General features: G+C 59.9%; 1 protein-coding gene across 2 annotated transcripts in view; it reads left to right on the top strand.

Moving 5' to 3' along the window:
- SSBP3 (single stranded DNA binding protein 3) overlaps window positions 1–27,232 on the top strand; it is a 149,609-nt gene that overhangs the window by 105,630 nt on the left and 16,747 nt on the right. Inside the window, exons 5-8 of one of the 2 annotated variants that reach the window (XM_062191392.1) lie at window positions 1,574–1,663; window positions 22,274–22,354; window positions 23,289–23,348; window positions 27,145–27,211. In XM_062191392.1, the coding sequence (XP_062047376.1) occupies window positions 1,574–1,663; window positions 22,274–22,354; window positions 23,289–23,348; window positions 27,145–27,211 (298 nt within the window). The remainder of the gene's footprint in view (window positions 1–1,573; window positions 1,664–22,273; window positions 22,355–23,288; window positions 23,349–27,144; window positions 27,212–27,232) is intronic. The other variant, XM_062191393.1, reaches the window with a different exon arrangement.

Genomic DNA, 27,232 nt, shown 5'->3' with positions numbered 1-27,232 from the left:
AGTGCGTCTCGTTGGCCTCTGTGTTTCCAGAGTCACAGAGCTCCCGGCTTAGCGAGCACAGCCCCTCCGCAGCCATCCCGTCACTCAGTGCCCCACAGCCTGGACTAGCAGATGGGGCAGCAGCTCTCCCACTTCTGCAGGAAACAGGTCCAGAAAGGCCACCGGCTGGTCCAGGTGACAGAGCCTGAAGCCAGCGTGTTGGGCCATGTGTATGGGATTCGCACGTGTTCTCATTTCCTCCCACCAGAGTTGGAAGTTGGGGATTCTGGCTTCTATTTTAGGGCCGAGGAAAGGGAAGACGTGGCTTTCTGAAGGTGGCGACAGGAAGCTGTGACTCTCAGAGAACCCCTCAAGCCCTGCAAGGTGGCCCTGCACCCCCCCACCCCCCACCCCCACCCCAGTTCTCGGTCATGCTGGGTGGCAAGGGGTAGCCCTAGGGAGCACTCTCAGGCCTGAGTCTCCCTGTGTGAGCACGGGGCCAGGCACAGAGGCACCGACCTGTGAGCCGGTGGGCCGCCGAGTATTAGGAAGGGGGCCAGGCTGCAGAGACCAGTCCGCACACCCCCACGCTGGAGGCATTTGCTGCTGCAGAGGCACCAGGTAAACGCTAGCATCGTGCGTTCCGAGAAGAGGAACAACAGCCCTCTCATTGTGCACCCCCCTTCTCGTGACTCACCTGGAGTCCTGGGTACGGGTGCGGGCCACGAACGTGCCCTGCCCTCCTTCCTTCACCCACTCCAAGGGCATTCCCAGTTGGTTGGTCCATGTATCACTGAGTCATGGGTAGCGCTTGATCTTCTGTTCCAGCTGACATTCAGCCACTCGCAGAGCGCTGACAGGTATCCTTCACCACACCGGCCCTCAGAGAGCTGCTTGGAGTGGCTGGTGTGGGGCCCAGCAGTTAAGAGACTGTTTGGGACGCCTGTATCCCATATCTGAGTGCCTGTGCCTGTGCCTGAGTCCCTGCTGTGTTCCTGTTCCTGTTTGCTGCCAATGTGCCCTTGGGAGGCGCCAGGTGATGATGGCTCAGTACTGGTGTTCCTGCTGCCCATGGGGGAGACCTGGATTGGACTGGGTTCTGGGCTTCAGCCGGCCCATCTCAGGCTGGGGAGTGAGTCAGTGCATGGAGATCTCTCTGTCTTTCTCTCTGTGCCTCTCTCTGCCTCTCAAATAAGTTCACAGAGAAGTAGAAATCCTAAAGAGCTTAGAGTAGGGGGTGGGTCTGGCAGGGGCATCCTGCTGGTAGTGCGGCTGCCGCGTGTTGGTGGCTCAGTGCCACCCGGCACTGCGGCAGGTGCCTCCTGCGCCCGTCTCAAGCCATTCTCAGAGCTGCTTCCCCGACTGGTGGACGTGGCGCCCCTACTTGAGAGGCGAGGGGTTGGGAGCCCAGAGTTTGTTACTTGCCCAGGGAGTGACACCCCTGGGGATCGAGGCAGGCGTCACTGTCAGACCTGTGCGTGTGCTGTCTGAACTAGCGGGCAGGAGGGGCTGTGGGGATGCGGCCAGACCCTGGGTCTGGGTCTGTCTCTGATCGCGGGCTTGGCCACTAACCCTCTGCCTCCTGTCTTCACAGAGCGCAGCAGCTGCCCCGAGCCCCGTGCTCGGCAACATTCCCCCCAACGACGGGATGCCGGGGGGCCCCATCCCGCCAGGCTTCTTCCAGGTATGTGCCGGGCCCCAGGTCTCGTGCCCTTCCTTGCATTTGGGCAGGGGCGAGGGGGGGAAGGAGGAGGAGCTCAGTTTGCCATGGTCCAAATACCCAAGTTGCTTTCTGCTGGCTCAGACCCCACCCTTCCCGCCCTGTCCCCACCTCCCTCCCGCGCCGCCGAGGGGCCGGAGGGTTGGGAAGCGGGCCGCCTCCTGCGCCGCGCTGCTCTCCTGAGGGTCCCACGGCCGGCCCCTGCTCTGTGAGGTGGTGGGGCTGCTGCCAGGCCAGCGTGGAGCTTGCTTGTCACCAAAGGCGTGTTCTGGGTTTAAGTAACTCAGCTCTCCCTTGTTTCTGTTTTGTTGCTGCTGTCTCTGTCATTGTTCATTTTGCCTGTCCACATGACAAACCTCACACGGGCTCTGCAATGCAAACCACCCCCCCCCATCCTGGCGGCTCTTGGGGTCCCCCCGCCCTGGCTAACCCCTCGATTTTTTTTTTCTGGGTGTGCTCACTGGCGGCATCCTGCAGGCATCTGTGCCCACATTCTGCCTGCCACAGGCAGGAGCGGATCCCACAGGGCGTGGGAGTCGGGCCTCCGTGTGTTGGGCACTTTCCTGGGTGTGTGTGAGGTTGGTCTGCCTCTCCGTGTTGTCAGGGTTGGGTGTGGCTGCCTGTCCCTTGCCCCCAGCCTGCCACCGTCTCCTCCACCCCCACCTCCCGTTGAGGCCGGGAAATGCCATGTGAGGCGCCCCGTGCAGGGCCGCGAGGGGGCTGGGAGAGGAGGCTCGTCCCCGCCGGACAGCCCGCGCCTCTGGGAAGTGGACACTCACCAGCTGAGTCTACGGAAGACGTGTTGTGTAGAGAGGGAGGCGCTGACTGCTTCTGTGAAGCCCAGCAGTCAAGAACTGGCACCCGCGAGGCTGAGCCCAAGTCCGAGGGGACTCCGGCCTGGTGGGAGTCAGAATTCAGCCGCCCTGGGGGGTGAGGGGATCCACGCAAGGGGTCAGGCAGCTCCTAGGCACGTTCAGGGCGTTCTCGAAGCTGCTTCCACTGCCGCTTTTGGTGCTTCAGTTGAGGCTAACTCCCAGCAGAGGAGGGTCAGGGCGTGCCACTGCCCAGCCACTGAGGACATCAGTGTTAGGTGGTCCCCTGAAACAGAGGCAGCAGGTGGTCCTCGAAGACAGCGGTGGCTCAGGGCGTCAGAGGGCCGCACACAGAGCTGTGTCAGCCTCCCCAGCATGCTGCCAGGACCGCACCTGTCCAAAGGGCAGAGCTGGATCCAGCCTCAGAAGTAGGCTTGTGAGGCTCCGCGGATGGGAACAAGGGGGCTGAGAATGAGACCACAGGATCCCGGGAAACACACGGACCCGAGGGAGGCAGGTGGATGGCACAGAGGAGAATCCTGAGAGGGGCCGGCTTAGAGGGTCACCCCCTCCAGGGCAGCGTTCTCGCTGGCCGCTGCAGACGGCTGCTCTGCCCCCTGCCCGCTGGGGGCCTTCCCTTCCTGCTCAGTTCTGTCCAGTTGGAAGTTCTTTCCCAGGCTCACGTGTCCTCACCCGTGACACCATGGATGCCCTTAATCCCGTGCAGGTAGGGCTTCATGCGTGGTGGACAGAGCCCGTCAAGGTGCCACGGCCCGCCTCTGCATGTCCGTACTGCACCTGGCTGTCCGCCACAGACCACTGTGCTGGGCGGAGGCAGGCAGTAGCCAGTCAGCTCTTTTAAAATAGTCCATCCACTTGTATTTTGGCCCGAGCCCAGGCCAAGGTGCAGGTCCGAGCAGTCCCCAGCTTCCTGCTGTGACTGGCCCCGGGGAAGGCCTGATTCCAGACATTCTTCTTGGGCCCTCCCCATGATACCTTGGGCTGTGTGGTCAGAAAGGCCAGCCTGACTCCTGGCCTTATTTAGCCACGACAGCCACCACCAAGCAGAGGTAACTTTGGGCCCTCTTGATTTGAAAGTGTTTGCTCTGTGCCCCAGTCAGGGTGTCCTGGCCTGTCTGTGTCCTGCGTACTTCTGGACAGCTGGGGTAGGCCGTGCTCAGCCGGGTCGCTGCCGAGGGGAGAGGGCACCTCCGTGGAGGAGGCAGTGGCTGCCCATTTGCAGAGCAGACTGGCTCACGGCAGAAGCATTGGCTGTTGGTTGCCGCTCATTTTTCACACGGAGGCTCTGAGATTAGCAGGGAAATAGAGATGGTATCGAGGGTTTTATCTGCTGCCTGCAATTGCACTTCTGCTTGGTCCCCGCCCCCGGGGACAGCAGGAGGGCGTGGTGCTGGGGAGCCAGCTTGGGGGGCCTGACCCAGCTTTGCCCAGACCTTGGCCCACAGTGGCTGGCCCAGTTTTCAGGTTGGATTGCACCCCAGTTTGTCCTAAATTTAGAAAAGCTGGTAGGGCCTCCAGGAGGGTGGGAGAGAGCAGCTGTCTCCTCCCGTACTCAGCCGTTGTCCGATGGCCAGACTGCAGGGCTGCCCCTGGGCTCTGTCACTTGCTTTTTCTTCTTTGGTGTTCAGGTTCCCCAGGTGACTGGTGCCTGTGGCATAGATGTACACGATAGCAGGCCAAGGGCCAGCTGGGAGGGGGTTTTGAAATCAGCCTTGACCACACCTCCTGCTTGGGGTTGTGGGTCTGGAGTCTCGGTAGAATTTAACAAGGGCATTCTGATTCCGTGGTCCTTGTGTTTTTTTTTTTTTTTTTAATGCCCAGATCTTGGCATGTCCAGCCCTGGACATGTTCTCAGGCCATGATGAATGTTATAAATGTTGGAACTGAGTTTATTTTGTGTTGTCACATTATAGGAGGGGGCGCAGCCCGCCCCTACAGTGTGGTGGTCTGGGAGTATGGAAGGGGAAAGGGCGTGGAGGGCCTGGCCACACGTGTGCTGCGGTGACCCTGGGCACAGTTCCCCCGGTGCGCAACCTCCGTCTTCTCACCGGTGGATGGAACAGGCTGGGCCAGATGGTCTCTGAGGGCCCTTCCAACATTGATTTTCTGCTTTGGATCCAGATGGATTTTACATAATCAAGCAGTGGCCATTTTTTTCATGAAGCTTAATTCAGTTAGGCTGCGCATCTGGCAAACCCAGCTTGGCCATGGCTGGGGCCGGCTGATCTGGGTGGGTCCTCTAGTTCCCAGGCCCTAAGGTGGCGCTAAGGGGCCGCCATCCAATAAGAATTTCCAGGTCCAGAACCTGGGGAGAAATAGAAGAGCAGAGGTCACCAAGAACAGTGCTTCTGTTTTTGTTTTGTTTCTAAATTCCTCTCATTGTTTTCAGTTCTGTAGCATTTTTAAACGTGCAGCTAACTGATTTCAATCACTGTTTCTGCAGAGGAGGCCTGACGGATGGGGAAAGTGAGACTTGGAAAGGTGAATGGTGCGCCCCCAGTGGTCAGCCAAGGGCTATCGCGAGAGCCTGAGCCAGTGTTCGTTTAAAAGATGCATGTCCACTTGTCCAGAGACAGGAGAGAACAAGAGGAGATGAGAGAGAAAAACCTAGCCATCTTGTCTGGAAAGCAGCAAATGAGCTTCCGTTCCGATGCCACCCCTGGTGGCGGCTGCCAGGACACACGTTGGGAATGATTCTGACTCTGTCCACGCTCAGCAGATCCTGAGTGCTGATAGCCACCGTGTGAGAGCTGGTGCCTATCCTGTACTTGCCATCCCCAGGCTAGCCCTGACTTCTCACTTAGAGCTGTGGAAGTGGAATCCCAGAGGAAGAACGAACTCAATGATGGTTATCTGCTCCCCCGGGGTGTGCAAGGCACAGGCTTGGCTCTAGGTTCAAAGTGATTCAGCTTGGGGTCTGCCTTTGGCAGCGGCCAGCCTGCCCGAGGGACTGTTACCAGCCACACCTGTGGCGGGACAGGGGCGTGGCCTGCCAGCCACAAGGAGCCGTCAGGGATGACTGCCTGGAGGCAGCGCCAGCCGAGACAGAGTCTTGGATGGGGTGGGTGACAAGTGCCCGGTGGGAGGCTGGAGATGCTGTGGGCTTCATCTAGCGGGCAGCGGGCTTGGGCTGCATGAGGCTGGAGCCAGGTCTGTGTTCCAGCACGGTTACTGTGCGCTCTGAGCAGGCAGGGACTTGGGTGCTGCAGCTGGTACTCAGGGATGTGGGTGGGGAATTCCTGCTCCCTGGGCCAAAACCTCATTCAGAGCTCTCAGCACTGCTCTGAGCACATCCCGCAGAGGAGGGCGGTAGTATGAGTGATCAATATGTCCCTTCCAGCCCAGTGGGTCCTCGTTCTGATGACCAAGCCCGCCTGCCTTAGACAGAGGTTGAGGTCTTCCTTCCATGGCCACTATGGGGGAGAGGAGGCAAGGGAGCCAGTAAAAACATAGCCCAGGAATGGAGAAACGACCCAGGAAACAAGGCCTGTGCGCTTCTCCGGGGAGGGCAGCAGCCTCGTGTGGGCTCCGCCGACCGCTGGGAGTCTGAAAGCGCGCTCTGCCGGGTGAAGGCACTCACCTGCCTCCGCACGGCAGATCCGGGGGTGGGGGGGGGGGGGGTGAGGGAGGCCAGGCCCCTTTGAGCCTTTGTGTGGAAGACATTCCTACCCCCACCAGTCGAACGGTGAAGCCATGAGCTCGGGGGACCGTGAACCTTTGGGGGTGGGGGTGCAGTGGGCGATGTGTTTCCAGGGCAGGTCAGAACCCAGGAAATGGTGCCGCCCAGCACGGCTTTGGGCCCAGGGCTGCGTACTTCCTGCCTCCTGCAGTGGCAAGCAGGCATTAGCAGAGTGATCTTTGCCGGTGCCAGGAGCCACGGCTCAGGAGACTTCTTGGTGCTGAGCAGGATTGAGTTTGGGAGAGAGGAGACTTGGGAAGAATTAAACCTCCTTGATGTTGTGGCCTCCAAACTCTGCTAGCGAGGGTTTAGTACGTGGGCACCAGGCTCCCCGTTTGACAGATGGCGAGGCCCAGCTGGGCAGGTGAAGCTGGAACCTGGCCGGGCTGGTGTGTTCCTCCCTCAGCCACAGGCTGTGAGGGTGCAGGGAGCTCTCGGTTCCCATTGCCACAGACCCTGCCCCCAAGGGGCTCAGTCTGGTGGGGGAACAGGGATGGCTGTGTGGGGAGATGCCACAGGAGGCCCCCCAGCAGGCGGATGCCTGTGGAGGGAGCAGCCAGCCCTGTCTGGGCAAGCTTCCCCCAAGGGTCTGACATTTGAGCTGAGAGACCGGGGGAAGGCGGCAGGGGGAACACCAAGACTGGATGTGAAAAGGCAGGTATGGGATGGCAAGAGGCATGGCTGGCTGGGCCGGGCCGTGGGCATGGAGCCAGCAGGTGAGCCGGGGGTAGATGGATGAAGGACTTGAAATGGAGGCAGAGGGGAAGAGCACCAGTGACCCTGGGCTGGCCACGGTGGCACTCGACCCGAACCAAGCCGTCTCTTTGCTGGTGGCTTTTGGCCCGAGCTGGAGCAGTGGCCAGTGCTGGAGTTAGCCCCAGGCTCCAGGCCCACATGAGGCTATACCAGGTAGGTCAGAGAGATGAGTTGGGAGGGAGGCCCCGGGGGAGGAGCAAAGACCCGCAGGGGTTCTGGAGCTGCCGCCCTGGCCAGCTGCTGCTGGGAGCACTGTCCACATGAGAGAAGGTGCCCTCTGCTCTGAGTTCATTTGCGCCTGTCAGGTAGGCCCAAGAGCCAGCAGCGCTCCTGCTGTGTAGACGTGGAATGCTGGGCTCAGAGTGGCCGGGAGCCGCTCAGGAAGACGGTCTAGACTGGCAGTGGGTGGGACAGAGCCCAAGCTTCCTGAGGACCCTCTGTGGGCCCCACCCTCCGGCCTCCCCGTGGGTGGAGGGGGCCAGCCTGTGGGACAGGCCCAAAGCGTGCCCGCCCCTCCCAGAGACAGAAACCCCCGCCCCTCACCCTGCTGTCTTCCAGCAGACTGACAGAAGGCAGGGTCACCCCTGCTGGGAAGGATTAGAGAGGAGGCGGGGCGCCCCAACTGCTAGCTGGGGCCTCAGTGGGAGGTGGGGGAACCAGCGCTGCTCCCCGCCCCCAGCCCCCACCTGTTAAAACCCACTTGGCCCGAGCAAGCCAGCAAGTGAGGGCAGCCCGTCCTTTGCCCCTCCTCTGTGTGCTGCATTGAAGCCCTGTGCAGGTTTCAGGTCCCCGTGCCCAGCACCGCTGTGGGCCCTCGGGACCTGGCATGCCCCCTCTGGTAAGGGGTGCTGTGGGTCTGCCCCCCCATCACCCCCTCCGGCCGCCTGGCCTGTGTGAAGAGGCCTGGGGCAGGAGAGAGGAAGCAAGCCTTATTTTTCCTTGCCAGCACCACCTCCACAAAGGTCAGGCTGTACTCCCGCCCGGCAGCCAGCCTGGTGCCTAGCGTCTGCCCAGCGGCAGATGACCACCCCCGGGGCTCCTAGCAACGGTGGACAAAAGGTTACTCCTGACGTGCCAGGCTGCCCGGCTGCCGGCTCGGCCCCTCGCCCTCCCCCTCCTCCTCGCCCTTGTAGAGGAGGGAGAAGTTGCCGGGGCGCCAGGGCGCGTGCCTGTGTGCACGCGTGTGGACACGTTTGGGTCTGGGCACTCCAGCCGCCTCCCCCTCCCCCTCTGAAAAACGTGAACTCCACATGGAGCGCCGTGACTCTCACTGATGAAATGGAAAGTTGAACATAAATCAGTGTCTGCCGCCCGGTTAGCTATGCATCAGCAGGCAGTGCCTAGGAGATTTGCTCGGTAACAAAGCACCCGGCGGCTCCATGGGCCTCGACCGCCCCCTAACGTGGAGCCAGCCCCGCACCGCAGAGCCAGGCGGGACTGCACACCGGGGCCTTCTGGCCACCTGCCCCTGCCTGCCCAGCGGGGAGGGGGCTCACTTTTCCACGCCTCCCCTGCCGGCCAAGGCCCCTCTGACTCCCTTTGAGGGAGGGGCAGGGAGAGTCCAGCCCTGCTAGTGCCGCTGCTGCCACCTCTCTCTGGGCCTCCTTTGAGCCCTAACGGACTCCCTGGCGCTGATGGACCTGACACTGGAAGCCCCGGTGTCCACAGCTGCTCTCGCCTCTCGTTCGTGAAGCGCTGGGCTGGCCCCCTCCGCTTTGGACCTGCGCTTTCTCGCGTTTCTTGGAGGACTGAGATTTCCCCGTGCCTAGACGCCACCCCAGGCGTGGGGTTCAGCTCCCCCAGCCCTGTCCTGGGTGGGGATGTTTTTGTTTGCCTGTCTCTGGCAGACTGAGCAGCTCATCCTCTGCTCCTGCCCCTACCTTCCCTCCCTGCAAGTTTTGCTGAGGTTTTTCTCCTTTAAAGAAAAAAAAAAAAAAAAAAAAAAAGGTCACATTCCTCAGCCCTTGCAGCAGAAGCGGCTGAGGGAGAGGGTTCCAGCAGAATCCTGTAATAACATGCCTCGGCGTTGCGTGCAGCGGGACGGCCCCTGAGCGAGAGCGTGCCACAGGGCGCCCGCGCAGAGCGCCTCGGCTGGGGCAGGGACCACGCACAGACCCAGCTCCGTGGGAGGCACTGCCCTACATGCTGGGGATGTGGGTTCCTGGTTTGGGTCCTTTTTCTCTCCAGATCAACCCCCCACCCCCACCCCCGAAAATGCAGGCATTGGGATAAATGAAGCCCCCAGGGAAGGAGACTGGAGCTGGGTGGGGTCACAGCCTTCAGGAAGTGCCAGCTCTGTGCTGGGGGCTGAGCTCCCGGCCCCAGGCACGTCCACGTGGTCTCTGTGTGCCGTGCAGGGCGGAGGCACAGCGGCTGTCAGGGGCTTCGGCCACCTGCCTTTCCTTGGTGCTGTCATCACACGTCTTCCTTGCAGAGCCGTGGGAGGACTGCTCATTTTTGCAAACCTGCAGTCGTGTCCAGTCATGGTCTGTTACTGCCCTTGAAGAATGCCCGCTGCGGCCTCAGGTTCCTGTTGACCGGCACCCCTGCTGTCTTGAGTGGGGAGCTGCTGGGTCCCCTCTGTCTGCACCTCCTCTGGAGGAAGTCTCTCCTTCCTGGCAGCTCTGGGGTCGTACAGCGCAGCTCTGTGGCCCTCCATCCCGCCATCTGAGAACTGGGGGCGGTGATTGCCATGGCCACCTAGGGACACCATGAGGATGCATGCGTGAAGCCCTGCCTGGGGCCTGTCAGCTGTCAGGGTCACTGCTCTGTGTCCTGGGCTGTCTTTTCCGCAAGCCCCAGTCTGGGTCTCCCAGCTGCCCAAGAGCAAAGGTTGCTGGAAGTTTAACCTTTCCCAGGGTCTGGCGCTGCCTGGGTGGCGTGGCATGTGGGGCACGTTCCGGCCGTGCCCTGGATTGACTGGCCTCTTTAGTGTGCTCCCCTGAAGTTTGACTGACAGCTCAGCATCTGCCAAGCCCTGGGCCCCGTTTGGCTCTTCAGGTGGTACCTTGCTGAATCCTGCCCACCTCCTTGGGTCGGGTCTGCCACCTTGACTCCCCCACCTGATGGGAGCTTGCCCAGCTGTGTATTGTCCCTGAGCTGGCGTGTGTGACCGGAAGGAAAGGCAGCGTGGGCGAGCTGCACAAGGCTCCTTCCCAGGGGCACGCATTCAGTGCTATGTGCATCCAACTCCTACTCACGAGAGTGGCCCTCCTGGGCTCCATGTCCCCTTGGTGGTCATAGGCCATGGGCTAATGGCAGGTCGTTCCCCACCTAGCACTCTTTCTGTCCATGGTGTTCCTTCATTGAGAGAATAGGGTCCAAGCTCTTGGCAGGACACTGGGAGCTCTCCCTGGTCTGGCCCTGTGACCCTCACCCCATTGTTGCATTGCCCGTCGGTCCCCGGGGCCAGGGCCGGCCGGAGCTATCGCTCTGTGCCCCCTCCATTCGTCTGCTGGGATTCCTCTACAGGCCACAGAGTCCTCCCTGACCCATCTTGAAGCTGCTTCACTCTCAGGTCAGTTTTTTGTTTGTTTGTTTTTGTTTTTTCTAAGAAGACTTTAACAAGTCTTGCCCCAAGCTCATCAAAGAGATGCTTGTGCCACGGATCTGATGAAGTTCCTCCTCCTCAGGCTCATTGCAGTAGCTAGTTCCTGGGAGCTCACCTGCAGGTGTAGAAATGGCTGAAGAGTTGAGAAGTGGGTGAGCTGCCCCAGAGGAGGGCCTGGGTCACCGGCTCCCTGCCTGTTGGCTTCAGCAGGGACGTGGCAGGTGCAGTGGTGAACAGAAACCCAGCCCTTGGCCTCTGGGGCAGCAGGGACTTCTGAGGCCAGAGAAACAGAGGCCACTTCCAGGGCCAGATCCCTCCGTGACTCGGCTGCACAGGAGCATCAGGCGCATTCCCCACGGCTGTTGTGGAGGGACACGCTCCCTCCCTTGGACCAGCTGGTCCTGGCCGGCCGTGGTAGGCAAGGGGAGGCAGCTCCCGGGGAGTGGGATCATCAGGAAGGCTGCATCCAAGGAAGAAGATGTTCTCAAGGCTCGCAGAGGCAGGAGGCGCCCGAGCCGCAGCTTGATTTGGTAGTGGCCACCTTTAGGGAGGGGCAGCTCCTGGCGCTGGGCAAAGGACTCTTGGTGTTTATAGCCTGTGTTTCCCTGCAAGGCTGTGGGGTGTTGAAGCGGGGGCAGCCCCATTTACAGGGGAGGCAAGTTGAGTTGCTGCAGGAACCAGGGACTGGGCTCCTGGCTCTGTGAATCCAGGGCCTTGCAGCAGTGCCACGGGGCTGCTCCTTGCGTTGGCACTGAGGCTTTCCCCATGTGTGACCGTGGGCGGGGCTTCCCAGCCCTGCGCTTCCACTGGGTCCTGGATCTTTCCCTGCTTCGTCCTCCTGCCTCTCGATGGCCAAGGAAGGAAGAAGAGGCATGAGAAAGCACCCAGGCCCCCAGAGCGCTCTCAGAGCAAAAGCTGCGGCCAATTTGTCATCCTGTTCCCAGCTCTCTGCTCAGTGGACAATGGGGGCTGGATTCCGGGCATTCTGGGGGTGTGGCCCCCAGGGTCCGGCAGGCAGCCTCTTGCTCGTTGGATGTGATGAATCGTTGCTGTTTTGAACTGTCTGGGTGTGAAAGGGTCGGACAGGAAGGCTGCACGTACGCGTGTGGCTGGAGAGCGGGAAGTAGAGCAGGAATTCTCTGGGTGGGTGAGGCAGTGCTATTTAATATGCGCCTCACCTTCGCCGTGTTGTCGTGATTAACAGCGGAGCCTGGAGCCTGAGCACCGGCAAGAGGAGGCGTGGGAGCCGGCGGGCGGGAGGGCTGCATCTTTGCAGCTGGAGAGGATGAGCCTCCCTCGGCAAGGCAGGCTCGGCACCTCTGTGCTCCAAGGGGCCCACATGGTTCAGGGTCTGCCTCTGCCTGCACCTCCACCCACTCACAAAGCCGGTCTCTTCTGCAGTGAGTGGAGGCTGCGGGGGGAGAGGTGCCTCTCCCAAACCCTGCCAGAAACCCACTTGCAGGGCCCCTGGTTCACAGCTCCTTCATCACCGTGGCAGAGGGCTGGCTTCACGGCTAGGGGGTGTGGCTTAGTGGGGCAGCCGGGAGGATGGAAGGGCCACTTAGGAACAGGCTGGGAAGGGTTTCCTCATTGCAGGTGTGGTCAGCAGGAGGTGGGAATCAGCGCCCTGGCCACCTGTGAAGCCCAGGTTCCAGTGGCCGCAAGTCCCGATTTCTAAGCTTAGCTGTCGAAACATCTGTGGAAAGAAGCGGCATGGCTGTGTGATTCCCAAGATACGGATGTGATTGCCACTCCCTGCACAAGCTTCCGAAGGCTAATGCCTGCCCCCTTAGCTTAGAGGCCCCAGCTTTCTCCCTGATGCACCTGTTACCTGCTTCTGCTGGCGTGTGGCTCTGGTGTGCTCACAGCTGGTCTCTCCACCTGGCCTGAGCTACTTTATGGGGCAACACAGGGCACTACTTAATCAAGTGTCTCTAGCACTTAGCATGTACTGCTGCCCGCAGCCTGGGTGGGCTGATTTGCCAGGTAGATGTTCTGGGTGTTGATGCTTTTTCCCGTGCCCCCAGAAAGAGTGCCCGGTTAATGGACACAAGTGTGCACACACACACAGCATCTGCAACAGGGAGGCCCAACAGTGTCTACATGCAACATTTGCACTCTTATCCCCTGTGCTATCCCAACCGCAGCCACTCACTCGAGGTCAAGCCCTTTCCTGGCCGAGGTGACCTTGACCCTGGAGAAGTCCCGGGGTCCTGACAGTTTGGACTCACGGCTGGGAATCGAGCCCCCTGAACCTATCTGCTGGCAAGCAAGAGAGCAGCTCAGTGCCCAGCATCAGGGCAAAAGGGAGACCGGGGAGATGGTTGACAGACAGGTCCCCTGGCACCCGTGCACTGGCGTGAGCACCAGGCCCACATTACAAGGAGGAACTGTCATTTTGTCCCCACAGCAGTAGCTGTGAAAGCCAGGACTCCTTGACCGGTCACGTGCCATGTTGGTGAGAGAACCAGAGTTCAGGTTTCCAGCCTGCACCAGTACTCACTCTGTCGCAGTGGGCCCAGTCTTGGCCCTGATAGTTAGGACCTTAATGTCACCGGACATCAGCGTTCTCCTTTGTAAAATGGGCTGAACTTCGGCTTCATTTGTGCCATAAGAAAGGTGGGAGGTGAGGATCAGAAAACAGACACGGGTTCAGCAGCCTAGACCAAAATGTGCAGCTCTGGAGGGTTGCGTCGCTGTTGCCGTGGATTCAGGAGCATTTTGGATTTTCAGGTTAGAAAACCAGCCAGTGTAGGCTGTGCACATGTCCCCAAACTCTGAAAGCTGAGACACGGATGGCCCCTGGTGTTTCAGAAACGGGAGGCTCAGTCTGCAAGAGTGTGGCCAGATCTCTCCCCGGGCTCCCCCTTGTCTCGAGAACGCGCATTCTGCACAGGGGTCCACTTCCTTCCTGGAGGTCCAGCTAGGAGGTACGTCGTCTTGGCTTGGTGGGGCCGCCTGGCTCTGTGGCAGCCAGTGGCCTCCACCGTCGCAGTACACATTAAATGAGTGTGTAAAATCCTACTTACACCATATCCCAATAAAACCTGATGGGCCGGGTTTGGTCCTGAGCTTCCTCTCGCTCAGCATGGCGGCCATGCTCTTCAGGGTCCCCGCTCTGACACAGTGTGATGTGTGATGCAGGGGACTGAGCCTGGACCTAGATCAGGGAGGTCACAGCCCTGAGGAACTCCGCCTCGGTCCTGCAGGCTGCTCGCGCTTTGATTTGCCAGGTTCCCTCGCTTTGTTTTGAAAACTGTCGCCTGCTGGTTCTGCACCCCTGGGGCACAATCGTGCCTCGTGCCTGTTACACAGAACCTTTGCTGAGTGCCCCCTGTTTGAGGCTCAGCAGGGTGCATCTGGGGACACCAGATTCACAGCTGTGCAGACCTTGCGCCCTCCCATCTGCCCAGCACGTCCTAGGTCCTCAGGGAGAGTGGCGGGGAGGAGGGGAGGTCAGCTGGGGCCCTGGCTCAGATAGAAATCGATGAGTCTTTGGCCAATCTTTGCACAGCCTGGGCCTGGGTAGCTGGGAGCATCCCTGATGTTTATGCGGAGGTGACCTTGAGGGGGAGACGTGGCACTTTCCGCTCCCTCCAGCTGGTGACTTCCCTCCCAGGAGTAGGGTCTGTCCCGCTGGCCAGCCCTCTAAGCCCCCCACCCTGTGCCCATGGGGAGGGCCGTGAGTGCTGCGGGCTCACCTGCTGGGCAGCCCGGAGCCTCTCCTGACTGTGAGCTCTCCAGGGGCTGTGCCGAAACCTGCGTGTTGGCCCCACCTGGCTGGGCCCCCTCCTTCACCGCATAGGGGGTGCAGACAGACCCAGCTGCAGGTGCACCTCGCCTACACCGGAGTGGTCTCTGCCTCAGACACAGACTGAGGTGCAGTCGTGAAACAGCTCCCCAAGCCGTACTCCAGGATCCCCTGACTCCCTCGCCGCTCCCCACCAAGCGGTCGGCCTCCTCCTCCAGGGAGGCCGCGGGTGAGGCAGACTGTGTCCACAGACTTGGGTGTCGTTGGCACGCACACGCTGTGGCCACCTCGCCAGTGGGGGCACACGCTGTTTCCGTCAGCACCAGTATCCCAGGAGCAACTCAGGTTGTCTGCCGCATGCCGTTTGCCCTGTGTATAATTACTGTAATTTTACAGTCACTCAGTTAAAGGGACACAGCCGCCAGGCGAGGCCCACCGGCCGGCGGCACTACAGGCCCTCTATGTCCCACCTCTCCAGCGGTGTCCCCGGCAGCCGACATCTGTGAGCAGAGTCTGTCTCTAAGTGGCCCAAAACCTCAGGCCCCTTTCCCGATGGCCTTCTGCAACGACAAGCAGGTTTGTCCTGGAAGACGGCGCTGCTGCCTTGTGTGTGGGCTGAGTGCCCCAGTGAGAACACAGCCCGGGCCTGCCACCCCATGTCAGGTGCACGCACGAGGCCAGGCCTCCATCCCTGGTGGCTCGGGCGTGGGGGACCCTCGGCCTGTCCTGTGTGCTCCCTTCCCACAAGGCTGGGGCTCGGGCCCAGCTCCATGTCTCTGCGGGTGCCTGATACGCAGGCAGAGGAAGGCAGCGTTGAGCAATGCAGGCTGGCGTTTGGGAGAAGGGCAGGGAATGGGGAAGCATTTAACTTGGCGCTTGGTCTAGATTACTTTTCTTCTTAAGATCAGTGTTGCGTTATTACTCTTCGTAAAGATGGTTTTGTTGTTCGTTTTTTTTTGTTTTGTTTTGTTTTGTTTTTTTTTTTTTGACAGGCAGAGTAGACAGAGAGAGAAATGTCTTCCTTCTGCCGTTGGTTCATCCTCCAATGGCCGCCGCGGTAGGCGCGCTGCAGCCGGCGCACCGCGCTGATCTGATGGCAGGAGCCAGGTGCTTCTCCTGGTCTCCCATGGGGTGCAGGGCCCAAGCACTTGGGCCATCCTCCACTGCACTCCCTGGCCACAGCAGGGAGCTGGCCTGGAAGAGGGGCAACCGGGACAGGATCGGTGCCCCGACCGGGACTAGAACCCGGTGTGCCGGCGCCGCAAGGCGGAGGATTAGCCTAGTGAGCCGCGGCACCGGCCTTGTAAAGATGGTTTTTAATATTAGGAGCTGACATTGGAGTCTCCACCTTGGCAGTTCAGCCTGGTGGTACCGGCTTTTTTTCCTCCGGTTCCTTGAGCCCATGGGTGTGGAATATGCTGACTATGGCTGTGTGCTCTCCTGTGGGCCCAGCCTCCCTGTTGTGTTTGGGCCCTGCCCTGGCTGTGTTCCTCTGGGGTGCACTGAGCACTCACAGGTAGGGCAGGATGTCAGGAGCGGCTGTTGGGATAGTGTTTATGGAGGGGGTGTGGCTTTCAGAGGTCCCAGGGGCTGTGCCCTGCAGCAGGTACAGGAGCCACAAGGCCACGGCTGACACCTCTGCTTGCCTTGTCAATGGCGAGTGCATGGCTACAGGAGGGGGCACAGGGCAGGGGACCGCACCTGTGATATCTGTAGGAGGGTCCCCATTTTCCTTATGAGGACACTGAGGCCACAGCCGTCAGGGAGCTGGACTCCTGGCGTGCCCTGAGGGCCTGGACTTGGACCCGGGGCCATGTAGCAGCACAGCCTTCCCATCACACCACAGCCCAACTCCTGCGTCGAGGATGCTTCAGATGCGTGAGGTACAGGGACTGGAGTGAAAGCTGGGGGGGGGGGGGGTGTGCTGCTGATGGCTCTGCGATGCGTTTCCTCCGAGCCCGGGGGTCGCGGGGCCATGGGAACCCTGCTCCCCACTGTGCCGCTGTCGTGAAGGCTTTGCCACTCAAGTCTCAGTGTCCAGACAGCGACAGCACAGCTCAGGCCTCGGTCCCCCATAGCAGAGCTCCAGGCCCTGTTTGAGTGGCTGTCAGAAGCTGCTGGATGGGACACTGGCCAGTGCTGGAATCACAGAAGAGAATTGAAAGGAAGTGCAGGAGTTGAGGGTCTCCAGTCAGATCCTGGGGCCAGCCGAGACAGACTGGCAGGGCCGTTAGCAGGGTCTGGGGCAGCGTGGAGGCTGGACAGGACGTGGATATGTTTGCTGTCTCCTTTTCCCGGCGTCAGGAGCAGGGATTACTGTGTGCCGAGGTCTCCCCCAGGACTCGGATCCCCTTGTGGTCAGCCTGCAGAGGCAGTGCAGCACAGTGGAAAGAGTTGAGACCAGCCAGGGGCTGGGCAGGGGACCCTAGTTCTCATCCCAGCTTGCTAGTGGCTCCTGGAGGGACTGGACCTACGCTCTTTGGCTGCTCTAGGCCTCAGTTTACCTAGCGAGGCCTCACCTCCAGTTGCTGCCCCTGGCAGTTAGGCCAGCACTCAAGCTTGGTTGTCGCTGTGCCCTCATCCTTCTCCCTGGGAGCTCTTCGGGGAGAGCCTGATGTGCCTCTGCCACCCCAGCCTGGGGCTGGTCAGACACAGGTCAGCACCCAGGTCCTTCCGTCGCTCGGGGCCCTCTCGTTGTTCTTGTCTCCGTGCTGCCACAGGCTTGCAGGGTGGCGCGCTCCCTGGGACCCGCTTGAGTTCCAGAAGCAGACTTTGAGACCCGGCTGCACCTCTCCATACTTAGGCAGGCCTGATGAGCGTCAGGGAAGGAGCTGTCCACGGCCCTCACTTGGAGCAGCCCAGGACTCAGTGCGCCATCACAGGTGGAGGCCACGGTCACTGCAGGGGAGGCGAGGATGGAAGTGCAGTCGGGGGCAGAGCCGGCTTTGCAAACCCAACTTTTGTGTCTCATGTAGAAGTGGACAGGGACGCGGCGGCGTGAGGAGAGGTCTGGGCTGCGGCTGCGAGATGAGGCTTAGCCGCCAACTTATGCTCTGTAGCCTTGGACAAGTCGACCCTCTGTCCTGGGCCACTGTCTCCCCCCCTGCGAAGGGAGGATGTGGGAGGAGGAGATGACAGAAACCTGCCAGACAGGCGTGGTTCTCCGTGAACTGTTAGTAAGGACGCCCCGTGTCCCGGTCTGGCCAGCTGCTCTGCGAGACCCGTGGCAGAACAGGAGAGGGAATAAGCAGCACCTGCCACGGAAAGTGGCCCTTGGCGAGTGGGCGGGAGAGGGCCGTCTAGGGGAGGCTGGGCTTGCGGGCTCGTCCTGGCCAAGCAGGCTTCTAGATGCTCCCTCTTTAACAAGTGGGAGTCAGCAGGGCCCCCCAGGTGAGTTGTGTGTGAGACAGCTGATCAGTCCTCATCTGCTCGAGGCCGCCGCCTCTGCCTCCCTCCACCTGCCCGCCGGATCAGTGCAGAGTGTAGGGAGGAGCCAGGCTCCCGTTCCCTGCCAAGGGCGCACTCCCTGGCTGAGATCCTTTTTGGTCACCTCTGGCCCACGTGGGTAACAGATGGAAAGCGCATCTTCCGTTGCCCCCAAGCCTACACAGAGCCTCCTGTTGAGCGTGCGGGCAGGGAAGGGAGACGCCACTTTTCCAAAACCCGGAGAACGCAGGCGGCGGAGTGGAGCCCGTGCCTGCAGGCAGAGATGGGCCGCGCGGCTGTCATTTTCTTTGTGGGCAACCACAGCCTACGTTCTTTGCCCCTTAGTGGGGCCAGGCTGTGTAGGGTTCAATCGCAGAAACATGCCCTCGACCCAGAGTGTGCTGAGCGCCCCAGGCTTGGCATAAACAGCAGGGACGTCGAGACGGAGCCCTGTGTGGAGGTAGGGGACCCACTGGGCAGCGGCAGGGTTTGCTTCCCTGGGGGAAAGGCTTGTCCTGCTCCCGTGGTGCTGGGCCTGGCTGGGGGCGTGCAGGCAGAACCTGGATTGGATTGCTGGGGGCAGGAGGTGAGCTGGGGAGGTACTGAGCTGTCTTGAGCTGTGTCCTGTCTTGGGGGGCAGCAGGGAGGGTTTGCTCCTTGGCTTTGGTGTTCCAATTCACAGCATCAAGTCAGAGAGGAGGCTCCTGGCCGCTGCTCCCTCCCCTGACTGCTCCCCGCACACGGAGTAGCCGGAGAAGTTGCCAGGGCTGAGCTGGGGCTCCGTCTTCCTGCTTCTTGGCTTTGGTCTTGAAGCAGCTTTATTGAGAGCAAAGGTGTGCCGCGTCCACCCATTCGTGGTCTGGTTACCACAGCCGGACGGGGAGCTTGTGGGGGAGGCCCCAGGCCCAGCAAGTCAGGTGCATTCTGCCCTCACGACCGTAACACTGCCGTCACTGGAGGCTCCGCTGGACACTCGGGGTCCTGTACCCGTGTTTTCTCTCAAAATCAGCAAGCCAGCCGCTGCGACCTCCATGACCAGTGGGGCACACAGGTGCGAGGGGCCTGCCTGGAGCCGGGCTGCCCGCTCCAGGGAGGGAGGCGAGGCGAGGCTTGCACGGGAGGGGGTGCTGCCTTCCCGCCACGGAGCTTGCACCGGGCCTGCTGCCCCCTCTTGGCAGCTGGACCTCACCCTTGAACCCTCCTCCTCCTCCTCTCCCTTTTTTCTCTTTTTGGGGGTTGGCTTTGAATTATCTTGTTTTGTTTACATTACACCCAAGTTCCGTGGTACAAAAGACTTGCAGGTGCAAATATGTCCCGCCTTCATTAACTTCCCCTCCCTTTTTAATTTATGTGATTTCAGTTTCCCTTCCCTGTGCTGTTAATTAGGGGACCCTCTAATCAGTGCCATTATCACAGTGGTATTCATGTTTAGGAAAGCCGCTAAACAAATGCTTGCAAAATTGCTAAATGGCTAATTAATGTCTGTTAATTAAGAAAATTGCTCATGGTAACAAACCATGCCGTTGCTGGCAGCCGCTAGAAAGACACACACTTGTTGAAATTAGTAGCATGGCAGGTAGGGGAACATCTGCTCCTCAGAGCTTGCCGGAAGTGAGCAGCCCCTCGCTTAGCCAAGAAATTCCCAGGCCTGTCCCCAGTGGTGCCCTCAGGTTCCTGCACAGCCCTCAGCATCTGGTCCTGCACACCTCTCCTCTGGTCTCCGTGTGCCCCAGCTCGTGTCTGCCCTTCACTCCCTCCCCAGTTCTGGGCTGTCTCCTAAGCGAGCAAGAGGCTTGGTGGCCTGGCTGAGGGGGGACCACGGAGGAGGAAGATCCTTTGCGTGTGTCTCCCTCCCTTTTTCTTCTGAGGGGTGGTGAGACCGAGACGCAGAGTGCTCTCCATCCACTGGTTCACTCCCCAAATGCCCTCGGTGGCCCTGGGCCGAGAACTGAAGCTGGCAGCTGGGAACTCAATCCAGGTCTCCCACATGGGCGACAGGACCCCCGTTATTGAGCCATCACCATCGCCTCCCAGGGTCTTCGTTAGCAGGACGCTGGAGTCAGGAGCCAGAGCCAGGTGTCAAGCCCAGGTACTGCAGTGTAGGGTGCCGGTGAATTACCTGGCACCGGAACCGCTAGGCCAGACGCTTGTGCTGCCCTCTCTTCTTTTTAATTTAACCACACTCATCCCCCATGCGTGTTTTGAATTTTTCTCAAAAGCAGCTTCCAAGGACAACAGAGTGGGGAATGGGGAAGGGTGGATTGGGGCGTGGCTCCTCCCCCAGCGCCCTTGTCCAGCTCTGCTGGCCTGCACTGGCCAGGAGTCGTTTCCAAGGCAGGCTCCCCATGCTGTCCAACTCCAACCCTTATAAAACCCTTTCGGCACTGAGATCAGTCTACACTCCTGCACGTGCGGGCACCTCAGAGAGTTTGTGGGAAAATGGAATTAGAAGATAAGCTTATTTTGGTTCAAAAAGTTGAAATCTGTGCATAGTTCATAGTGTCCCCAAAATGCATTTTCCACAAGCTTTTTGAAGACCTATGTGTGTGTATATATTTGTTTTTAAAGATTTACTTAATTTTTTGAAAGAGATCTTCCATCCACTAATTCACTACCCAAATGACTAAACAAGTAGAGCTAGGCCAGGCCAGGCTGAAGCCAGGAGTCAGAAGCTTTTTCTGGGACTCCCACATGGGTGCAGGGGCCCAAGGACTTGGGCCATCTTCGCTGCTTTCCCAGGCCATAGCAGAGAGCTGGATCGGAAGTGGAGCAGCCAGGGCACAAACTAGTGCCCATTGTAGGCAGCTGCTTACCCCACTACGCCACAGTGCTGGCTCCTAGTGTGTGTTATTTAGACATGAAGTATAATCTGCTTCAAACGCATAAACCTCTAATTCTTTTTTTAATTGTGTCAGGTTCCTTTTTTAAAAGATTTATTTATTTATTTATTTATTTGAAAGTCAGAGTTAGAGGAAAAGACAGAGATCTTCCATCTGCTGGTTCACTCCCCAGATGGCCTCAACAGCTGGAGCTGGACCTGGACCAGTCTGAAGCCAGGAGCCAGGAGCTTCTTCCGGGTTTCCTATGTGGGTACGGGGGCCCAGTGACCTGGACCATCCTCTGCTGTTTTCCCAGGCATATTAGCAGGGAGCTGGGTTGGAAATGGAAGAGCCAGGCTTCAAACCAGTACCCATGTGTGATGCTGGCATTGCAGGCGGTGACTTGACCTGCTACACCACAATGCCACACACTCCCCTCCCCCCGTAAGTAATGATTGCAGCCCACTGAATTGATGTCAGCATTCTCTGATGGTTCCAGCCCATAGCCCTTTGGTTTAAGGGATTTCATCTGCTCATATCTTTTTTTTTTTAAAGATTTATTTATAATATATTTATTGTATATTTGAAACGCAGAGAGAGAGAGAGGAGTCTTCCATCCACTGGTTCACTCCCCAAATAGCCACAGCAGCTGGAGCTGGACTGATCTGAAGGCAGAAGCCAAGAGCTTCTTCCAGGTCTCCCACACAGGTGCAGGGACCCAAGGACTTGGGCCATCTTCTAGTGCTTTCCCAAGCCATAGCAGGGAGTTGAATTGGAAGTGGAGCAGCTGGGACTTGAATTGGCACCCATATGGGTTGCTGCTGCTGTAGGCAGCGGCTTTACCAGCTACGCCGTAGCATCAGCCCCCTGCCCATCTCTTCCCAGGGGTATCAAGTCAGAACGGGCCAGGACTTGGGACTCAGGTGGCTCTCTGCTGGCTGGTGTAGAGAGCCTGGCCTCGATGCCCACCTACCCACTCAGCAGTTGGGTCCCTAGGCCTGTCTGCCAAGCCTGTGCTTGGCTGTGGGCTGCAAGAATGGGGGTGGGCCTTGCGGCCGTCCAGCATCTCATCTGGCTCAGCCACTTAGCCAGTCGTGTCCGTGGCCAGGTCCCTGCATCGCTTGAGGCTCGGTTTCCTCATCAGTAAAAACAGGAAGGAGAAACCCTGCCTGCCGCAGAGCCCCTGCACACTAGCTGCGCCGGGTGGCCGCCCCTGGACTGTCCGCACCTCTCCTGCCCCGTTCGTTCCATCTGTGGCTGCACCTGCTCCTACCGCCTCTGTTCTTATTCGCGCATCACTGTCCCCTCGTTACCCGCAACCCTGTCTCTGGCCCCCTAGACTGTGAGCTCCTTGAGGGCAGGCCCCCTCCCACCCCTGCGAGCCGCACGCAGGTGCCCTGCCCCTGGGTCCGGGGAGCATCCGAGGGCCCTGTTCTGCGCGCCATTGCGCCCTCCCCGAGCCTGTCTCCACCAGCGTATTTGACGTGGCAAACTCCGCTCCTGCGTAGGCTTTGTGTCCGGGGCCTGTGACCAGCGTGCCTCCTTGTATTTTGTCCTGCCGAGTCCCTGTGACTGCACTGACCAGCTTCTCCCTCCCCAGCAGCAGCTCCACCACCTCCCCCGCCAGCCAGAGCCCCTCCACCCCCCGCACGCCCGCCGCCGCCACCTCCGTTTTGGTTTAAGTTTTGTTCTTTTGAGCTTCTCCTGCGCTTCTCCATGTGCCGTGATCTATAACCTGCCTCTACTGTCTGGCCTCACAGGGTCCTCCGGGGTCACAGCCCTCGCCGCACGCACAGCCTCCACCTCACAATGCTAGCAGCATGATGGGAGCCCACAGTCAGGTAAACGCACTGTGGCTCGCCCGCCGCCGGCCGGGGGGCGCGGGGCGCGGAGGATGAAGAGCCGGCAGAGGAAAAACAAAACTGACAATGTGCTCTAGCCATTGCCTTGCGGTCTCTACGGACGAGCTGATTAAAAAACAAAACAGACAAAAAAAAAAACCTTTTTTTTTTCCTAAACCTAAAGATACTCCTCATTTTTGGACCTCACACCCAGCTGGGATAGAAAACCAAAAGAAAAGAGAAAAACAAACCTGTTCCTGTGACCTTGTCAGCGGCCTTTGCGTTTTTGGTTTTTCCTCTCTCACTTTTGGTTTGGTTTTGCGTTTGGTTAACCATTCGTTTGTAAGCGAAGCTGCATCCCGAGCCTCTCCTCTGTGCACCCTCGCTGCTGAGAAAGCTCCCTCGCCTGTTCTGCATTAGGCTGGGGCGCCCGCTCTCCCCTCCCTGTCCTCCATCGTGTGCTCCTGAAGTCCTCACTGCCCTCCCCACCCCGCCGCCCCGCTGGGGGGGGGGGGTTCTGTGTGTGTGCACACGCGCGTGTATGTCCAGCTCTGTGTGCAGCCCCTGCAGAGGGGAGGCGTGAGTCCTTTCTCGTACCTTCTCACTGCCCTTGCCGAGAGCAGAGCTCTCCCCCTGGGCCCTGAGCGGGGTTAGCTGTCCTTCCGCGTCCTGTGCAAAGTCTCGGCCGCTGCCCCCCTGCCCGGAGTAGCTCTCCGTGAACACACGTAGAGTTCGGGGGCCCCGCGTGCCGTGTGGATCTGTCATCCCCTCTGCCCAGAGGAAGTTTTGCCTGGAGGGACGAGGCCACCGAGAGAAAGAGAGCTTAAAAGATCCGTAGTTGCCACAAGACCGGACTTTGTGGAGTGGAAAGCGTTTGTGTTGGTCACTGCACACTGGCGCAGGCTGTCGTTGACCTAATTCCCTGTAATTGCAGCCTTTTATGTCACCGCGATACGCAGGCGGCCCCAGGCCCCCGATCAGAATGGGAAACCAGGTACTGTACCTTTTCATGTTCTCTCCCCCCTCACTCAGCCATCCGACACCCCAGGTGGACTGGGGCTCAAAGCAGAATTCGGGGAGAGCATTGAGGGCTGGAGGGTTAGGTTGTAACGTGCAGGGTCCTTCCGCGGGTCCCCAGGAAGGAGTCCGTGTCCGCTATGTGCCCGTCACGCCGCCATTCACCTGCCTGTCCCAGTGGGCTTGGGGCCGCCCTTTCTGGCATTCAGAGGACAGCAACAGGAGCAGCCGGGGTGGGACGGCAGGGTTTGGCTCCCCTAGGCGCACCTAGGCGATGCCCTGCGGCCTCAGCCTGCCTGCTAGCCCCCTCTTGGAAGGAGGATCGTCTTCCTTAGGGAAGTTCATTGACAACGTGCATTCCTCCCCCCACCCGACCCCGGCAGCATTTGAGACTTGCCAAGGCTGGTAAACAGTCTTGCTGTTGGGGGAGAGGGGGCCCCCAGGAGAGCCTAGGGCAGGAGCCAAGGTTGCAGCCAAGCCAGCGGGGTTGTGAGTGATGTCTGCCTGGCTTTCCAGGCCCAGCTCAAAACAAGAAAGGATTTGTCTGTATGATTGGCAGAGGGGTCTGCATACCAGGAGGGCTTTGCAGCCTGGGGCCCTGGGGCCCTAAGTTGGGGATTGGTAGTTGGAGGTGGCCTGGAGAAGTCCCCCAGCCAGCCAGAGCAGGAGGGGTTGATGGTGGAAGAGGCATCCGTTTTGGAGAGGAGACGGACTGAAAAGTAACTTTAAAGAAACGTCAGGGAAATTTCTTCCCATGCTAAGATATCTTTAACAATTCTTCCAGTGACTTTGACAAAGCCCTTCAAAAACTTAGACACCGCCCCCAGGGCATCCAGCCCTTGCTGCTTTTGAACTTGGAGGTTAGCCACCAGCCAGACCGCCATTCTCTGGTGGGCTTCTTTCCCTGAGCGAGATGCCACAGGGATATGGACAGACACTGGCACCCAGGGCCTCCGATTCCAGTGTCAGGTTGCCTGGCAGGTGTCCCGCCCCTTTGTTTCCTGTTTTTGTCTGATGCGAAGGAGACAGATTTGGACAAGGAATTAGAGACCCAGCTCTTAGAGCAGGAAGGGACCCTTGGGTCATCGCAGATGGGGAGCTGGGCTCAGAGCCGTCTCCAGCTCCCGGCCCTGTGCTCCACCCCACCCAGCTCCCTCTTCTTTCAGAGCCCACCCAGGGAGAGCAGGCACCCACCTGTCCTCACGCGGCACCCTGCTGGAGTTAAGGGGCATAGCGAAGGGAGTGTGTGTTTCTCTTACACAGTTCAGCATGAGTAGACACGGGCCAGTGAGTGGAGGGTAAAGCCATCATCTCTACAGGGCAGCACAAACCAGTTTCCTGCCCCCCATCTCCCTGCCACCTGTATAAGTTTACTCTGAGTTTCCAGCTTCTTGGGACCCCCAAAGAGGGATGTGCTCCTGCCGCACGTGGTCCCTGGGCTTTCTCGGAGGGCACCTCAGTCGGGGGCTGTGTGCATCATTGGCTCAGCTCTCTCCCGTGGTAGGTGGAGGAGGAGAGGCGCAGGGGACTTGCCCGTTATAAGTGGGCCCCCGACATGAGGGCAGTGAGAAGGCACTCGGGAACATGACGCTGAGGGCCACCAACCCGGCCTCTGGGTCTTGCCAGGCCAGCCTCCCTGGTGCAGAGTGAGGGGCTACCCAGGGGGTGCAGGTTTGCAGCGAGCTGGCTGCGTCGCCAGATCGCCTCCCACGTGCGTCCCGCCTGCCGGCTGTTCTGGCCAGGCAGGTGAGTGAGCCTGCAGGCGCAGCTGGGATGTGTCCATTTCCTGGACAGATGCTTCCTCCGCTTTGTCCCGCAGTGCCGTGGAGCCGAGCTGGCCCACTCCCAGGAGCCCTGTGACAGCCCCGCAGCATCTCTGCCCCACAGGCCAGGGTGCAGGTGCCACACGGGTTTTCATGCCCACACACGAGCCGTGGTTTTTCTCCGTCCCTGTGTGTGAGGGCTTCAGCTTTCTCATCGAGAACCCCTCCTTTGTGTGATTTGGGACTCCTGGGGCCTGCACTGTGGCTCACAGGGTGCCAGACCCTGTGCCTTTGAAATGCCTTAGACCATGTGCTGGGACCTGGGACCAGGGCAGGCCCCAGCAATGCCAAATCACAGCTTCCTGTCCCCGCCCAAGGCCACCCTGGGGCAGGGGGAGGGAGCTACCCCCCAGCCTTTCTCCTGGAGCCCCAAGGCACAGCAGAGGCAGGAGCAGCTGAGGAGGGGCTTTCTTCTACAGATCTCCGTTTAGGTTTTCTGTTCGTTCTCCCAGCCTGCTCTGTGCAACAGGCATCCAAAGGCCCCATGACCTCAGCGTCCTGAGATTGCTCAGTCCAGACAGGCCTTCCTGGGTCTCCCCAGAGTCCCTGTAACCCCAAGCCCACAGGGGGCAGACCCAGACCAGCGAGGTGGCTTGGAGCCTGGGAACTCGGGGTGAGGAAGTAGGGCCAAAACCCAGGGAGAGAGAGACGAAGCACCCCCAGGCACACCGAAACAGCCAGCGCCAAATGTTCTTGAACATGAGGCACTGCGCAGGCCTGGGTGCCTGGGTGCCTGGGCCCCCCCACAGCTGCCCACGCTCGCTCCAGGCTGAAGCTGGGGGAAGGGGGACAGTGGGTTTGTTGTCCCTTTGCTTCCCACCGCCTCCTCTGAAACCCGTGGGGCAGAGGCAGGGAGTGCCCTGGTCAGCCCACTGTGGAGGCCTCCCAGGTGCGCTGGCACCCGCAGGGGAAGGCTGAGCGGTCGCCACCAAAAGCCTCTGCTATCGGGGCAGGAGCTCCTTCTCAGTCCCAAGAGAGGGGGCCTCTCCCCAGAGGGGCAGTGACTGCAGTCTGGGGTGGGTTTGCCCAGCAGTGTGCCAGGCCTCCGCTCACCTACACGCTGGTGCTGCGGGGCTCCCCTCACCTCTCCACTCGGTGCCCCTCTTTGGCCCTAGGGCCTGAGGGGGTTATTTCAGGGGTGGAAGCCAACAGGAGGTCAGATACTAGGTGCTCATCCTGGCTGTGCCCTTCAGCCTCTGGACCTGTTTCCCTGGTCCTGGTGTTTTTTTTTGTTTTGTTTTGTTTGTTTGTTTTTTTAGTTATGGGGCAGGGGCTGGGGGGTGACAGAGATCCAGCCATTGGTTCACTCCGCAGATGGCCACAATGGCCAGCACTGGGCCAGGCAGAAGCCGGGAGCTTCATCTGGGTCTCCCACGTGAGTGGCAGGGGCCCAAGCACTTGGGCCATTCTCCACTGCTTTTCCCAGGCCATTAGCAGGGAGCTGGAACAGAAGTGAAGCAGCTGGGATGTGAACCAGCGCCCATGTGGGATGATGGAGCCACAGACAGTGCCTCTACCTGCTGTGCCCCAGAGCCACCCCCTCCCCTCCCTATCCCACCCCGTTCCCTGTTGAAAGAGACTCCTGTGACAGAATTCTAGCCATCCCAGTCCCCATGGTTCGCAGGGGAGGTACACTGAGTTATATCTGCTTGCAGCAAAGGAAAGATGGGGTTCAGGTAGCTCCTGACAGCCTCATTTCAAGGCATGCAGACCCATGGGGACAGCAGGACGGAGTGGGGTTCCTCTGTTGCAACCAAAGCTCCAGCCCCACCCTTTCTCCAGTTTTAGGGGCTGCCAACTTGGGCTGGCTGTCACGTTCCCCCCCAGCCGCAGGCAGCAGGAATGGCCAGGGGAGGGCCCTGCGTGGCCGCAGGAGGCAGATGGGGACGTGGCAGGACAGGCAGAGCACCTGGGGAGCAGCTCCCGAGCTTGTGTCTCCGTCTCTTTCAGCCTCCAGGAGGAGTCCCTGGGACACAGCCGCTGCTGCCCAATTCCATGGATCCCACACGGCAACAAGGTAGAGAGGCCGGGGCACACT

Source organism: Lepus europaeus, chromosome 5 (genome assembly GCF_033115175.1).
Source record: "Lepus europaeus isolate LE1 chromosome 5, mLepTim1.pri, whole genome shotgun sequence".
Classification (NCBI taxonomy): Eukaryota; Metazoa; Chordata; class Mammalia; order Lagomorpha; family Leporidae; genus Lepus; species Lepus europaeus.
Note: the sequence above shows the minus strand (reverse complement) of the source record. Positions and strands in the feature narration are given on the sequence as shown.